This window comes from Centruroides sculpturatus, unplaced genomic scaffold (genome assembly GCF_000671375.1).
Source record: "Centruroides sculpturatus isolate CEXI.00-Female unplaced genomic scaffold, Cexi_2.0 scaffold340, whole genome shotgun sequence".
NCBI lineage: Eukaryota > Metazoa > Arthropoda > Arachnida > Scorpiones > Buthidae > Centruroides > Centruroides sculpturatus.
Genome location: NW_019384518.1, coordinates 184822 through 201799, shown reverse-complemented (window position 1 = coordinate 201799; position 16978 = coordinate 184822). Strand labels below are relative to the sequence as shown.

Below are 16978 nucleotides of genomic sequence, written 5' to 3'. Positions count from 1 at the left end.
AATCCCGAAATGTTTTGCATTTCTCGACTTTTCGAGGTACCCCGAGTGCGTTAACAATTAAAATTCTCTCTGGAAGTCCCCATCGGTGTCGGTTCCGTCGTGGTATTCTCGTCGGCGGTATTTTGCGCGTGTAAGCTAAATTTTGGTAACAATTCGTAAATAAGGAATTCAAAAAATGACCCGCAAGATTTTTACGTTTTTGTTCGTCAAAATTTTACGTATGATAAACGGTCTGCGGCCGCCCGGGATACGTAAAATTACGGCCATACACAAACTTCCCGTTTAGACCGGAGGTCACGATACTTCGATTCAAAATTTTCCCCCCAAACGAAGTTACATAGATAACCGGCACGACTCTATTGCTAACAGGAAAAGTGTGAGTTACAGGGGAAACCCCACAACTAAAAGAATTGAGAACATTGTGACGAAAAATTGCAGGTCGGCACAATAAATAATCGCTAGTTAGGATTGGTTTGGTTTATTTGGTTACGGCAACACCACACGCGAACGATCTTTCAAGGAGAATCATTCCATTTCGATAGTGGAGTGTATAGCCTTACGCTTTGTACTCCGGAAGAAACAGGAGGGGTGATCGCACAGCGACCAAAGAGGCGGCCTTATCGAAGACGACTGATCCGAGGAAGACAGGAGAGAGGTCACGGAGCGACCAAAGCTGGCCTTATATGAGGCGGACCACGCGAGAAGAGGGAACAGAATGCCTTCCGGGAGGACTTGGAGGGGAAGCTGGCCCCCATTCAGGAGTCATTGGCAAGGAGGAAAACCAGAAAAACTTCCTCTGATCCAAAATAAGTACCACGCCCAATATGGACATAAAGACAAACAAAAAACATTCTAGCCCCATTAAGATGAAAATTACGTAAAACCCATCCTCCAGCTCGTCCGAGTGAGGCGCGAATCCCCGATCGAACTCCGGTGTTTAGGGTCTGGTCACCACCCTAAGGCGGAGACGAAGTCCACTCGGCCTTCGGTGGGCTTTCAAGGAGAATGAATTCCAGAAAGACTTTTATGTAAAGCTGGCCGCTATTTAGTTGTTACTGACACGAAGAAAACCCAGAAAACGCCACGTGACTAGCTCGTTGGCAATGCCAGGAACCCACAATTAGGTAACTACCAGTGTTCGGTGGTTTAATGCAATCGGCTACTGGAGGGCACTTTTTAGAATTAAGAAAGTACCGTTCGGAAGTGCATAAACCCGGGTTGTTAGATGTAAAAAATTAAATACTTATATAGTAGACCCCTATAACACGGTAGATACGTTCCGTGTTTTATGAATTCCATGTTGTACTAGTCACTTAAATACATGAGCCAATCACAGCGCAGCACGTATGCAATTTACGGACTACGGCTGTTTGAAAGGTTTTCTTCCATAAAATTAATCGATTGTAGACTAATTCGACTCAACATTTCCAAAACACGTATAATTTTTTGAGAATAATCCGTATAAACTACTTTATAAACAAAAAATTATAGGATTACTTACGAGTGTGCACCGTTCAACTACGCTGTTGCTTATGCTTGTTTTCGTGGCGGAGCGGCGCATCGAACGGCGGGCGCGTGTTTTCTCGATAAGTTATTTTTCTGCGAAAAATTCGCCGAACTTTGGAGACATCATTAATATAAATATAATTTTTATGGCCGTTAATTAATTAATTAATAATAAATGGTTTTTAGTAGGTCCGCCGCTCGATTAAACTCGACGGTTTGCGCAATATTCGCTATTGGTCTAGATTCGACCAATCCTGTGGCGACACGATTCGGCGATGACGTTTTACCGTATTATACGAGTCTCTTTTAGCGTGTTTACACGAATACGATCGCAATTTTTTCACCGTATTATATAAACCCGTTTTATAGGAGGTGTACTGTAATTATAAATACAAGTTAACTTAAAATGCGACTAAATATAAAATTACATTCGTCTTTATATTAACGCAGTTATGTTATGAGTAATGGAAAGATTCACACGAAGATACGTACCTTTCCTACAAGCAAAATTAAATCATTACGAACGGCTCTCGATAAAATATGGCCACGAATAAATTCCCTTGTCAAATAATTACGAGCATGGAGTGACTTGTATGCCTTCGTCCGATCCAGTGTGACAGCGTTAGTTGTTAGTTGTTAAAACCTAATAATTTACGTTCTATAGTTGGCCACGTGGTTAAAACGTTGGATGAAAAATCCATTTGTTTCATTTCGTATGGATCCCATCCGATAAAATAAGTTTTCTCTTTATATTTTATCAAATCATTACCTGTCAAATCGGCTGCAAAACCTGGTAAAATTCCTTTCTTTCGCGTTGACATAATAGTGATCGAGCGAGATAACGCGAAATCAGTAACTAATATGGCGCGCGCTTCTTTGCGCAGTCTCCGTATATGTGAGCGGAGTCGTGTGACGTCACGCGCACCCCTCTATAGAAAACTGGTAAATATTTGACGAAGACGTTTGCGCGGTGCACCAACGAAACAGTATTTAAATCTTACATTTATTAAACAATAAAACTTTTACTGGTAAATACTAAGTTGGCGCCTTTAATCGCTTATTTTCTGTTGATAAGGATAAAAATAGCCTTAATTCTATAGGGGTTTGCTACCGGCGTCTAATGTTTCTACGTTGACCTATTTACATACAGGGCCGGCCATCGGGGGGGTGCGGCGGATGCTGTGCACCGGGGCCCCGCGATTGAGGGGGCCCTAACATTGTCAAGAATGCGCAAGAAAACTCGACAATATTCCTATCGTTGTCAGTATGACGAAAAGTACATTTTATCGTAAACATTATTATTGTAATCTCTGAATTTCGACAATCTTCAAACTAATTCTCGGTGATGCGAATGTTTAGTTTTTGTTATTTGATTCGGGAAACTCCCNCGGGAAAGTAATAGGAAAATATAATTTCGTGTTTGTATCGCCAGGGAGAAAGGCGATTTGTAGGAAATTTTGTTAGCGTTATTAGGCTAAACGGGATTTAATAGGAACACTTCGACGCGATAATGCATTACTCGTATACGAAGGATGTAAATTTAACGAGTACATCATCTAAATTACATTATAAAATAACTGGATACGAAATAATTGAACGAATAAACAATCCAAACGATTTGTATTATAGAATAATAATATCCAGGCAATTGTTGGAATTACACGTCGAAAAAATGGCAGAAGAAGAATTGGACATTTTTAACATCAAATGTCCCATTTGTCTGGATGTTTACGTCGACCCGGTCATCCTCACTTGTGGCCATCTCTTCTGCATGAAGTGTATCAAGAATACCAACAATATCACCAAAACCTGTCCGATGTGTCGCTGTCCGATAAGCAATATTAAAAAGAGAGACGATCGGGTCAAGGAGGTGAAGAACATCATGGCCTCACATTACGCCATCTGCCATTCGTGTGGGGAAACGACTGTCTTATCCAGACTACGTGAGCACGTGACAGCGTGCCAAAAGGCCGCCAAAAATTCCAAGAAGAGAACACCCGCTGGAGCGAAAATCATTCGATGTGGATTGTGCCAAAAGAGAATCGCGCCGAACGGACTGTTAAAGCGCCTGAAAAACAACAAAAGACGTGGACATTCGTTGATCTGTCCGCAGTGCGCTTTAAAAAATGCGACTAAATCGAGATCGGCGCATCGTTTAAAATAGACGAACAAAATTTTCAACGAATAATTTTGAATCGAAATAACGCTTCGTTTCGGCCAATCAAAATGCGAAATTTCTGAATTTTAAGTCATTAAAATTTGATTTTATTATTTACGAATAATTTCTTTATTTGCAACAAATGATATAAACACGAGACTTACGTTTCGGATTCTTTATAGATCCGTTGGTGATAACGACTTTTTATATTTTATCAATTTCGCGGAAACACAAAATAATTTGTCGATTCTCGTGGAAACACAATGGCGGGCGGATTTATCGTTTTGTTCGATTGGCAAACGAACAAGGACACGGGATTTTAGAGGTTCCACAAACTTAGTATTACTCTTTCCGAGCTGTTATGTATGGTATACGTGAAGTATTGGAATCGTGTGAAATTTGACCCTCCGGATTTTTTGCAAATCTCCTTTTTTTGAGTCAAGAAAACTGGAAGAAACTGCCATGGATATACAGTACATGTATGTACTGTACGTGTATATCTATATGTCTGAAAGTGTGTATGTGTCGGGGGTTATCTGTTTTGTTTAGTATCCGAGGATGCAGTAAGCAGTAAGAAACGAAATACTTCAAAGTAACTTGTTTATAAGAAGTATCTATGCTATTAAATTTTGGTGGTTAAAGGTCGAGGAGTGGGGAGCTAGATGTCGTGTGTCATTTCTCCAGAGGGGTAGGACTTAAAAACTTTTACTGGATATTGGCATTTACAATAGTTTTCAAAACGCGTCACTATTTTTAAAATTAAGTCTTTTTTTATAATTAATAACATAAAAGTTATTTTTAATAATATCTCGTAACACGCGACGGCAGACAATTTTTAACCTTGATCTAGTGTCGTAGTGTTTTTTAAACGTGAAAATCTCGTTTAAATGAACACTTATCATAATTAAACAAAATTACCCCACGGGTTTTTGTTAATATATTTTATATCGTAGCATAATTGAAAATTACCGGACTTTCTAATGGTATCTTTAATCTCCCGTTCGAGGCCGAGAGGATGGAGCGAGAGCCATTGCTAGATTGTTTTTTACTCCCTTCTGACGAATGACAACCGACCATTTCGTCACTCAAAACAATACTTAGGCACTCCGGTGCAATTTCTGATAAGGACTTTGGCAGCTTTAACAGGTAACGAGCATCCACAACGTAGGTACCGGCTTAGTTTGGTGTCGTATTATTCCGCGATACGCCAAAGCCGATTTCCGTTGGCTCAGCCACCAATCTGACATTTATTATATTGTAACATTTATACTTAGAAAAGAGACTTAGACTGCGTACTCGAAAGAAGTGCACGCTACTACTCAGTTAACAAAATTAATACCCGTTGTTTTATATATAGGATTTACATGTATAGGATAGTATAATTATAATAGCAAATCGTTACGTAAATCGTAGCGGGTTCTCACCGCTAGAGAGAGAGTTTACAAGTGATCGCGAGCCGATAAATACCTGAAGTGATAGGTATGTCGAGGAGATCGTACACTTGCAGGTTGGAGAAGGTGGACTCGTCCCGTAGGATGATGATCTGGCTACTGGCGGCGATGACTAGATGGGCGGCGGAGTCGATTGAATCTTCTTGAGTATAGTTGCAACTCTCGATGACGGCGAACTGCTCTGTCGTAATCGATCTTTCTTCTTTTATTTGGGGGTCTTCCCATTTAATTCTCATGCCTATTTTTGGTAAGGTTAAGTTTTATGTTCAATAGACGACTTTTTGTGTATTAGGTTCCCGATTCATTCGGAAGATATGTCACGTTACACAGGAAGCGCGTTGCGAATTCGTGGGAAGTACAATCATTTCTATCGTTGAGAGAATTTTAGATATTTTATTTTAACCCCCTGTCTTTTTTCCAAAGTTTCTCTACCTAGCTCGGGCTCTCACACTAACAAGAAAAGTACGACGTACGGGGGCGAGACCACCACTAAAACAACTGAGAACATTGTGATGAAAATTTGCAGGCCGGCATTGTGACGATGTCACAATAAATAATCGCTGTGTTATAGTTTGGTTTATTTGGTTACTGCAATGCCACACGTGGGCGATCTTTCAAGGGGAATGAATTTCAGGAAGACTTTTATGTAAAGCCGGGCCCTATTTAGGTGTTACTAACGTGAAGAAAACCCAGAAAACGGCACGCGACCAGCTCGTTGGCCATGCCTGGAACCCACGACTGTCGGTAAGACGAGGTGAAAGTAAAATTCTACTTCAGAAACTGTGGGAAGATATTACCGTATCCGGTAATTGGCTTATAATTAAACCTCCGCCTCCCGGCGGTAACCTAGCCCGACGGCCATCTTGGAAATCCAAGATGGTCCCTTTTTTATTCCTTACTCCGTAAGGGCGTAAGGAATAAAAGAAATCCGACGGTAGGTGTCGCCATCTACCGACGGAGGGCGACGTCTGTGCGGGGAAAACTAAAAAAACTAACCGAAACGTAACCCGAGAACGGAACCGGTGCGGTTCTTCCCGGCCGACGTTTCTCTTTCCGGTCCACGTGGTCGTCTCCTCAGTCCCCCCTCCCGCGACGGCTTCGGGGACATCGGCCTGGATCCGCCGGCAATTTTTCTTCTATTTCGTACGGCGGGTCTGACGAAAAGACGAAAATCCGGAAGAAGTCAAATAACTCATTAAACCTTTATACAAATGATAAAACGAGAACCTTCTACCGACGGATTTCGCATTGAAACTAATTCCCGTCGTCTTGCACGGGTGGGGGAACCCTTCCCATTTTTTGCTCGTGACTTCCGGGCGAATCGCGCTTCCCCTCTTAATGACAATCGTCGGAGGTTAAAGAAGTCGACGGAACCCGAAAAGGGGGAAGAAGAACATCGGCATTCTACCGTTGCCACTGAGGGGCGTCCGGCCGATAAAAGGAAGGCTTTTGTCACGGATAATCCGCTCGGAAGCTTCGTCCTTGTAGAAAGTGAAGAAGGGGGCGAGGACGACGGCGATTTGGAAATCTTCCAGACGTTTCGTAAAATGCGGGGATTAACCCGAACGTGAAGTAAAAAATAGAAATTATCGCAAAGTCCCGACGTCACAGTCCACGTGATGCCGCCTTAGCCCGAATTTTTCCTTCCGTCGAAGAGGGTGGAAAGAAACCGCATCCTCCGCCATCTTTACTTTCTCTACTTCTACCGTTTTCTAATCCATTATCTAGCGCCGTAGTCACCGAGCTTTCGAGTGGCTAGGCCGCCTAAATTTTAATAGACCCCCACTTAGCCCGGACGGGGTATATATAGGCCGGAAACGGGTCGTAATCGGGTTACAGGACCCAAAATGTTGGTTAAACTTGAAGTTTGTGGTAACGAAAAGCCGGCGTAAATCGTCGTAGGGGAAGATCCCCACGGTATTCTTCCTACGTTTTAGTTTTCTATACCGGAAGTGACAAACCGGAAGAATTCCGAAGACGTTTCCTTCCCCGGACGTCCTCTATTCTCCCGCATTAAGTAAATAATAAAATGAATTAACACGGGCGTGTCTAACACAAGTTGTGGCCATTGTCCGGTTAGTGGCTTGGGAATCCTCCCTTTTCCCTCGAGTTACTATTACTAGCGCGTGGACTGTAGCTGATAGTGTAGTGCTGACTGCGACACTACACTATCGGCTACACTCCACGCGCTAGTGGAAATACCAGTCATTCTCCCTTGTCGCGTTTAAGTCTTAATTTTTTATCGCGCGTCTATCCCCGCTCCCTGGCTTTATCGGATAATGTAAATCTACGATTAACACGTTAAATTAATAATAATCACTCTCGCCGGGCGGAAAAATTAAAATGATAAAGTCGAAGGTGTTCCTACTAACACCTATTTACAGGTGAAATATATTTGTTCAAAAAAAAGAAAAAGAGGCCCGCTAAGGACAGAAGAGCCCCGCTGTATCCCGGGCCCCGTACCCAAGTTTGCACGGCCTTAGCCACATGGCTAATAATGTTATTGGCGTTGGACGTGCTCGTATGTAATGTATTAAACGTACACGCTTACAGAGTTAACCGAATTAGAAATTCTGAGGGATATTAACGACAACGAGCATCCCGTGAAGAACTAACTTTTAATTATTAAAAATACGGATTAACAGCGATGCGGACAGTAAAGAATGCGGAAAATAGCACGATAAGACGATAGATTTCGAAATATACTTTTGCCTAAGGCCGGAATATCTGCCAAATACGACGTTTATTCTAATAATAAGCGCATCCTCTATTGAGGAATGCCAGACTTATTGTATTCCCTCTTACTTTATGTTAAAACCAAGTAGTATTGGGTCGAATATTTCGTTGTCGTTCGAATAATAATAAACCGAAAAAGTTACCGAATTTATTCCATTAAAATATTGGCCCCGTAATAAACGGCCAGTTGCCAGCCGAATAGGGTTGTTTATTAAAGTAAATACGGTACCGTCGAAAAGCAAACACTACATAAAGATGGGGAAAAGACTAATCCGTATAGATTAGATTCGTAAATGCAACCGGCACACACAATCGATCGATTTGCTTATTCGGGACGGCCGTGGCCAATCACTTTACCCGTATCTTCTTTAAGGGTGACCGTAAAATCCGGTATAGAAACCAGTGACCACTCCAATTTTCCACTCCGGCCAATTCTTGTTTCGTCCTACAAATTATATAAATAATGCAAAAAATAACATAATGTCCGGCCAATTTTCCCGTGTTATACCAATTTATTAAGAGTAACTTTAATATATAAAGCGTATGTATGGTATGCTTTATACATTAAAGTATACTGTACATATGATAAAAATTTCCATTTAAAAATTATTTGAGTTTAATAAAACCCTACCACACTAGATCGATATTAAACTGTGTGAATATTAAAAAATAACTTTTATATTATGAATTATTATAAGAGAAATGGAGAAACGTAATTGCGTAACTTTCCCGACAAAAAAATACAACGTAGCGCCATCTGTTAAGAGATTTTATTAATACGGTAAAACTTTTTTATATTAATAATTATTATAATGCGATAAAAAGTTTAATTTTGGGGGTAGAGACGAGTTTTGTAAAGTCGTAAATTGTAATAACCAGTAAACTCGTCATCGAGTCCGATCCCACTGGAAATACGCTTTGTATTATATTTTCCTGTTTAAATTGTCGTGTTGGACCGTTACTTTGCCGTAGATTGCGGACCCGGAACTGATCACTCCCCAATACATACACTGTATTTCAATGTATTTTAGAACGAACGAAGATTAAGAACCAATTACTTTCGTTCTAGCGTGTCCCCCTTTATCCCTTTGGAGCTGTTAACAGGGTAAGGGCATTCTCGAGAAGGATTACTTTTAAAAAAATAAAAAGGAAATCTTCAATATCGGATTAACTATTTTTTCTTTAAAGTCTTCTTTTTCAAATTAACAAGAGACTTACGGGTATATAAAATAAAAAGACTAAGACCTTTAGCTTCTGGCCCCGTTCTTAATAATTAGCTTAGTACGTAAAAGTAATTATGCTAATTGTTACATTTGGTTTTAGAATAAAAGTCTGCGCTCATCGATTATCTACTTATTTCCCCACAAACAAAAAACAAACTTTCATTAGTTTCTTCGTCCATCCGTTCTTATAGTTGACGAGTCCACAAAATTCAGTAAATCGATATTTAAATTTCATTTAAAAATCAAATTTAAATTAAGAGAAAAGTCGAATTCCATCGTAAACGGGTACCGCTCAGATTAAGTTTCGTTAAGTGTTATTTAATTAATCGAGACAAAACGATTTAGCGAATTTTTGAAAGATAATATCACGCGGACATTTGCAAAATTTACTTTGAAAAACATGCAAAAAAACCCGAAAAACTCCAAGTGCTTCGTTCGTCGGCCGGACTCGAACCCTCCAGCAACTACCGGTGTTCGGCGGCACCCATCAGCGTACTATAAAAAAGGGCACGGTATATTTCGCCAGCTTTTAAACGCTACGATTCGTCCCGGTAAAACAAAACACGCGGTTTTACTCGTTAGTCATCGTACCACGAACATACGGGTAGATGGACAAATGTCGTCGGTTAGTTTCTTTTATATTTGCAGAATAGACCGGCCAGACGTCTGTCGATAACGTTATTTGGGGCCCCCTCGAGGATTAGGAAAAGAGAAACATAGAATAAAAAGGGATCACGTGCCCGAGTGCCCCCAACGTACGAGCGCCCAGAATGTCGCGTTACGTTAAAAGGCAGGACGGTACTCGATAAGTAATTAAATACCGTAGTAAGATTTCTCTTTAAATCTTTAAACATTTCCCAACGGGCGGTAATTTTTACATTTTTATTTTCACTTAAACTGGCGATAAGAAATTCACGCTGGTGTCCGAATATCGCGGCGAACAATAAAACAGATAGAAGAATCCGAATAATTACCCAATTCATCACGATGACACTTACATTATCTTGCCGCGTTGGACGAACGGGAGAGGATTCTGTCACCATTTACGTTTAACGTATTAAAAATATGGTAATGCCACATATTTCCTATACTCGGGAACGTTTTTCCACCGAGTTATCTCCATTGTCAACTTTGACGCCTCTCCTTTGCCCGGTTCATCCATTATTTTTATACGTTATCCCAACCCGAAATTTGTTTCGTCACGTTTTCTATTTTCCTACACAAAACACCCCAGTAGTTTACGTACGCGCTTTATTAGGGGAAAATTAGTCGATGACGCTCAGAGTGCAACCCGGTATCTCGAAGAAGAATGAAATTGCGAATGTGGTCGGATAACGAGTGTCGCCGCGAGTCTATAGTCGAGTGGCCATCGGAAGCGATTGTGGCGTGTAAATCTTTAAGCGAAATTACAAGTGCCAAAGATTAACCATCCAGCCAGGTGGTCGGGCATTCCCACTCGATGGATATATAGGGCGAATTTATCGGTTTTTTGCTACCAGTTTGCCGGTAATCGATTCCGGAATTTGGAAAAGTCCGAAATGTTTTATTCATATGGCGTCTGCATATATTTAAAGTAAAAATATAATCATTTAACCGATAAGATCCTTTTTTTTAATATCAGATATAGAATTTAAGTTAATTGCATCAGATTTATCCTTTAATTTTATAGTATTGAATAATGGAAGATCCGGGTAGGAGATCCGTTTCGCTGGGCATTTTCTATATTGCACCAATTCCGTCGTTTCGAATCCCGTAGAAAATTCATTTCGCAGCGAAATTCCTCGTATTAACGGCATCCTCCCGGCTTTGTCGCCACCCAATTCCAGTAACAGAAAACGACAACGATTTATTATAATCGACGAGCACCCACATCCAAAAATGGCGAGCGGAATAATAAATAAAGTCTTAGCTTCTATTGTAATTGCAGCGGATCGTACACCGAAGATTACTTGAACTAATGATATCGAGCTTCGAAAGCGTGTAGAATATTAATCGGACCACTTACGGAATCTGTCCAGACGTTAATTTATAGCAAAATACGTGGAGTAATACGGAAGAGTCATTTTAGTTCCGTGCCACTGTCTTTGGTAACCGCGGCTTCGCGCGGTTAATGAAATCCCCGAAGAAAAAGTCGAGGGGTGTCGAATCCGGAAAACCGGGTGGCGCGCTGTCGGGTCTACCGGATCCGTCCACCCGTCTGGGGAAAGTTTATCCAGGAAATCCCGGAAGTCTATACGGTAGTGGAATGGTGCGCCGTCTTATCGAAAGTCCGCCAGTCTTCGTTTAACTGAGAAATGAAGGAATTGTATGCGAATTGGCATTACTTTCAATGTTACCCCGGTGAAAAGAAGGAGCCCGTATGGTTTATCTTTGCTAGGAGCGTAAAACGCGTTCACTTTTGGGTCGTGGCCAACGAAGACCCAAATCCTATAGTTGCGAGTGTTATAGTCTGGCTTTACCGCCCAAACGAAACGTCGACTCTTAACTGAAGATGACGAATCCTCTTCTTCAATCCCACGAAACATTTCCGCATTACGTCAAACTCGATGCATTTTGCTACGAATCCGATTAAGTTCAATAGAATTATTGTCCTTTAAGCAATCAAATTTGTATCTTTTCGGCGTCGTCGCCATTAACAGAGAGGGGTAAACGAGTTTAAGGATCCCCAATGTATTCCCGACGACATAAAATCTCTTTCTTTTCGAGGCAAGAACGGGATTTGAATACGTCAACGTCGCAATTTATGTCGGTCTTTATCGTATCAATGCTACGGAATGAAGCACCGAATACAGAAAAAGACATAGAAAATTACTTATACATAACCCCCCTAACAATACGATTAAGATTGGACTTTTAATTCTGTTACTTCTCCTCGAAAAATTATCACGTGTGAGAACTAACAACTATTGTTTTTTTCCACTTTTTCGTTGGGTAAATGAATTATGGACATGACGAAAGCCGGATTACAATGTATTTCGATATAAATTTCAACAGCATTTAATCCCGTTCAATGAACTCAAAATATTTTTTAAAAATTATTGCGTAAATAATACCGATTTTAATCATATCTTATAGTAAAATTACTATAAGATATGATTAAAATCGGTAATAATTTTTATAACCTAACCTAACCTACCATACACACTAAAATGAAAATTGTTATTTGTATAAAGTTCTGACGAAATTTTAAAAGAAGCCAGTCATACGTACTAACGCAAGAATATTTCATTATATTTCGTGTAAATTAAAATCAAACTTGCTGTGACAAAAATAAAATCCGTTAGTCCAGTGTAAAGTTGATATTTTAAAACTTTCCTCTAGAACTACGTGCCCCAAATTAAAATATAACTAATTTATTGTATCCTGTCGAAAAAAAGATAATGGGTCTGCCCGGTCCTATTCTTCTCTCCGCTTAAACCACAGTCTTCGTTACCCCATTTCGGTGAAATCTGCTATAAAACTATTCATTTTAAATAGTGAATTTTCGGATATAAAACGAGAAAAAGAGATTTTCGTATAACTTCTACGTAAAAGGAAACTATCGAAACACGAACGAACTTCTAGTCAATCGAGTGTTTTTAAATTAAATCAAAATGGGCCCGAAGGCTTTGAAATTCCAGAACACCGGGAAAAGAAACAAAATTTAGTCGAAATTATTTCCTTAGACTTATATAATATTTTAAAAGCATTAAAACATTCGTACGAATATTTTGTCGTACTTTGAATGTTACACGTAACACGGGCGAATAATTATACTGTATATAAGTAATATAAGAGGTTTCTAAATACACTAATCGTATACACTAATGTTAAAGAACGAAACGAGTGACGAGTAAAATCTCCGGGGATCGTTCCGAAAATGAACGAATACTTTCGCCGTACGAAACAGTTCGTCACATTTCCGTATTCGTCAATTGTTTGGGGGAAAATGAGCCTAAATTAGTCACAGACTTGGAAAACAAACGAATTATACTGTAAATACGTTACAGCTTTGTTATATTTATGCACGTTACACGATGTGTTCGATGTACTGTACAGTACATTCTATATTCTGTACCGTGGGTGTGAAGTGACTTTTATCCAAATTCCTTTTCGTTTTAACACTCCCGAACGTCTCCTAGTTGCGGGAAAACTCTTCTGAATGGAAACGGATAAACGATCCGAAACAACAGTGGAACTAAATTATTCCTCTCGCCACTCACATTTATTAGTCCAACACACTGGAGGAAGTGACTCGTCCACGCCTTGCGTTTCTTCCATTTTATTATTTAAGATTATTATTTTGTTAACATATTGTCACTTTCAATATTTTCATCCTTTTCCACACCTTCTCTTCCTCTCTCACTATGTCGTTTATTTAATACACTTCCAATTTACGCGGGTTAACTCTCTTACTCGTTTGCTTGTTCTCGTTGCGGTGTAATCGAGATTACGGCTATTAGACCTCGCAGTCCATTCAATTGCCACTATGTACAGTACACGGTACAATTTAGTTATGGTGAGCATAACCACCAATCACACAGTAAAGAAAATTCTAGCTAGATTTCCCGTTCTTTATCGAGATTGGTCTGTAATCGCGTGTGTACTACATAAGAATTTGTTCTGACCAGAATGGTGTAGGCCGGCACTTATCTATTGTTCGTGTGCGCCGGAGTGTATTTTTGATGTAGGAATTGTAAAGTTAACCATGGTTTCTTCGCATAGAAATGTTTCTCGTATCTTCATTTTGCTTTAGAGTATTCAATTCTTTCTTAACAGTTAAATAACTATCAGAATCTTTGTGAATCTGTGGAATCGTCCATAAAATACGTAACGCTATTTTCACACTATTCAACTATCATCCCACTCGCGTAACACTTCTTACGCGTATTTATACTGGATCCATCCCCAAAATTACGTACCGCGTAACCTCGAAATTACGCCACTTGTACTAAGATATAGGGGGAAAGTAGGGTAATGCCGTGCACATAAAATTTAAAATAACACATTGAAAGTTATACAAATATTAAAAATTCATTAGTAAACTGTAAGTTTGGAGTGTTCTTTACAATTTGATTTTATTTACTTTACACACAAGTAATTTTTAAAATTTTTATTAATTAATTTCCAACGCTATCCATCCGGCGGGACGTCGCTAGATGGTTAAGTGAATATAATATTTGTGTTTATTTTAAATTATATCGTATTTTATACGAATTATATTTAGTTTATTATTATTTTTTAATTATTAATATTGTTTACTTTATGTTACAAATGGCGATACATCTAAAGGCTGGTATTAATCGATAGATAGATATTAAATCAATATTTTGGGAGGATATGTACAGGGGTGCTAGAAATTTTGAAGCGCTTCGTTTGGAATGTGTTCTGGCTCCCGCCCACTAGTGACAGTTATATTTAACAGATTCATCAGTTTAATACGCATTGTTTCGAGAATAACGGTAAAAGTCATTCTTAGAACGGTGGGGAATCACATTTTACAAGGTTAATAGAGAGGTTGCGGCCGAAGTTTTCATGTCTCAAACGTGAACGTTGAACGTCGAACGTCGAGCGCCGCTCGACGTTCACGTTTTAGAGATGAAAACTTCGGCCGCAACCTCTCTATTACTATAACATTCGGGCCGTCGAGAGCTCGTACGAGGAAGGCGAAGAAGACTACAGCGAATCACGAGAATCCGGATGAATGTGCATTTGTAAACGGCTCAAAAGAGGGGTTTGGCCAATCTCGAATGGGTCGGAGATTGGCTAAAGCCAACAGGAGACTCAATAAGCCACGAAATTCAATAACCGTTATAGGAATGGACAAGAATTATCGGAAAACGATTTCGTCGATGGGTTTGCTCTTAAAGAAAAGATCATATAAATAAGCGAGAAGTAACGAAGGAAAATTCCTTCTTCTCCGGAAATAATCAGAGATATTCGAGAACGTAGCTCGAGTGCTTCGTTAATTAATGAAGTCGAATTTATCAAATACGATGATCGGCTTACGCAACGTTCATTAAATATTCAACAAGCGATTCTATTTAAAGTAAGGCCGCCGCGTAAAAAAAAATTCCTCCGTAGAAAATATGTTAATATTTTATGAAACGAGTTTCTCTTCGATAATCTAATTCTTGGAGTTTTACAACTTTCAAAAAAACCATTGGTCTATTTCATTTGTCATATCGCGCGACAACCATCGGCCATCGTTAATGGTGCCCGCCGACAGAATAATCAATTATTTACTTGTCCATTAGTAGTCTTTTTTTTGCACAAAATACCGCGGTATTCCCTAATTCGTTTAACACCCGAACCGTTTATAACTTTCGTGTATTAAAGATAATTTTGAGAAAAATTTCGCTAATTTCTCTCCTTATTTTATCTGACGTCCCGTTTCTGACACTCCCTCGAATTTATTCCCCGCATTATATCGCCATATTGCAGCTTATAAAATAGAATTTTTGGAAATGGAAAGTAGTAGCCCGGGTTATCCCCAATAAAAGTACCAAGTTTCGTAGAAATCGGTTCGGCCCTTCTCGCCTCGTGGGCCCACTCGAGCAGACAGGCACCAATTCAATTATATAAGTATTGGAGAAGAAGATGGAGGGAAGAAGACCTAGAGGAAGACTCGGAAAGAGATGGACGAGATAGCGAAGACGATGTAAGGCTGGTGTTTGCGGAGGAATGGTAAAAAACACGAAGGGTTTTGATCCGTGGTCCGACCCAGACTTCACCGAATTAAGGGCGAAGAAGAACAAGAAGAAGAAGACACGCTTATTATTTTCGCTTTGGCCCTTTCACGTTTTCACTATTCACGTTTACATCTCTTATTATTTAACCACTGTTTGTAAATGCAAAAAGTTATAGGGAATATTTTCTTATTTAAGTAATCGTTGCGTTAACTCCATTGTTTAATTATTATTTACGTAATTAACGAGCCGTTTTGGCAAAGTAACGACAAAGTACAGAAAATGAGCTTAACCGCGCTGTTTGACCGCTTAAGTCCGGTTCCGACAATCCGAAAAACTTAATCCCGGCAATTAATTACGGTCGGAGTCGTCGACCGCCGCAAAAGTAATCGTTGGCTTTACGTCAAAACGACACAGGATTTGACGTATAAGGCCAAAGTCACAAATAATTTCCGGTTAGACGAATTTTTTCCTTTTCTTTCTTCCCGTGTTACTTTAACGAGAAAAATCATTATTTTCCAGAAAACAACGGATTAAATTGAAGTTTACTCGAATCCACTACGGCAATTACACCGTAAAGACGTAACGTAAAAGGAACGAAATTAGAAAGATGGTAGGAACCGGGTTCGAGCGAGTTTAATTGGACGTCGCTCGACAAAAGCAAATCCATTAGACAACACTATTTTCCTGTTTACGAACAAGAAAAAGAACAAACGGAATAGCTACGACCTTTCCTATTTCCTAAGGGTCGAATACCGAGACACTTTAATTCTTTTTCGTCACTTTAATAAATCTCTCGCGCGACGTATATTAATAAATAAATAAATGACTCGAGACAGAAGGTCTTTCGGAAGAAAAAAATTTAAAATCCTTTAATTTAATAAAGATTTCTTTTTTTCTTTATTTTGATGGTGGTAATATAACACCCGACGTTATTAAATCAACCGTAGGGAAGTTTAAACAAACAGAACGTGCAAATTTGAAAATTTAATAAATCCCCCCTTTAAAACTTCCTTAATTATACAGTTTTAATACTTAATTAAAAATATAAATGCTAAGACGGCCGTAACGATTTATGATTTTCATTTAGAGCATCGTTTCGTTGTAAATTAATTCGAGAGATTCCCGACACCGGTAAATAAAACAGTCGAAAATCAATGGATGGAAGGAAACGGTAAAATATGAAGAGGAAACAAAGGAATAAAGGAAACCCTCCTTCTGAAAACGGGTCTTTCA

General features: G+C 39.4%; 1 protein-coding gene across 1 annotated transcript; it reads left to right on the top strand.

Annotated features, from left to right (window-relative positions):
• Positions 1–3096: 3096 nt before the first annotated feature.
• Positions 3097–3735, top strand: LOC111622636 (E3 ubiquitin-protein ligase RNF125-like). The gene has a single exon (XM_023365043.1). It carries the CDS (start codon positions 3179–3181, stop codon positions 3668–3670), a length of 492 nt encoding a protein of 163 aa, XP_023220811.1. The 5' UTR covers positions 3097–3178; the 3' UTR covers positions 3671–3735.
• The last annotated feature ends 13243 nt before the right edge of the window (positions 3736–16978 follow it).

Excerpts from the sequence above, each read along its gene's own strand:
- LOC111622636 (XM_023365043.1), top strand. The coding sequence starts at position 3,179 with ATGGCAGAAGAAGAATTGGACATTTTTAACATCAAATGTCCCATTTGT.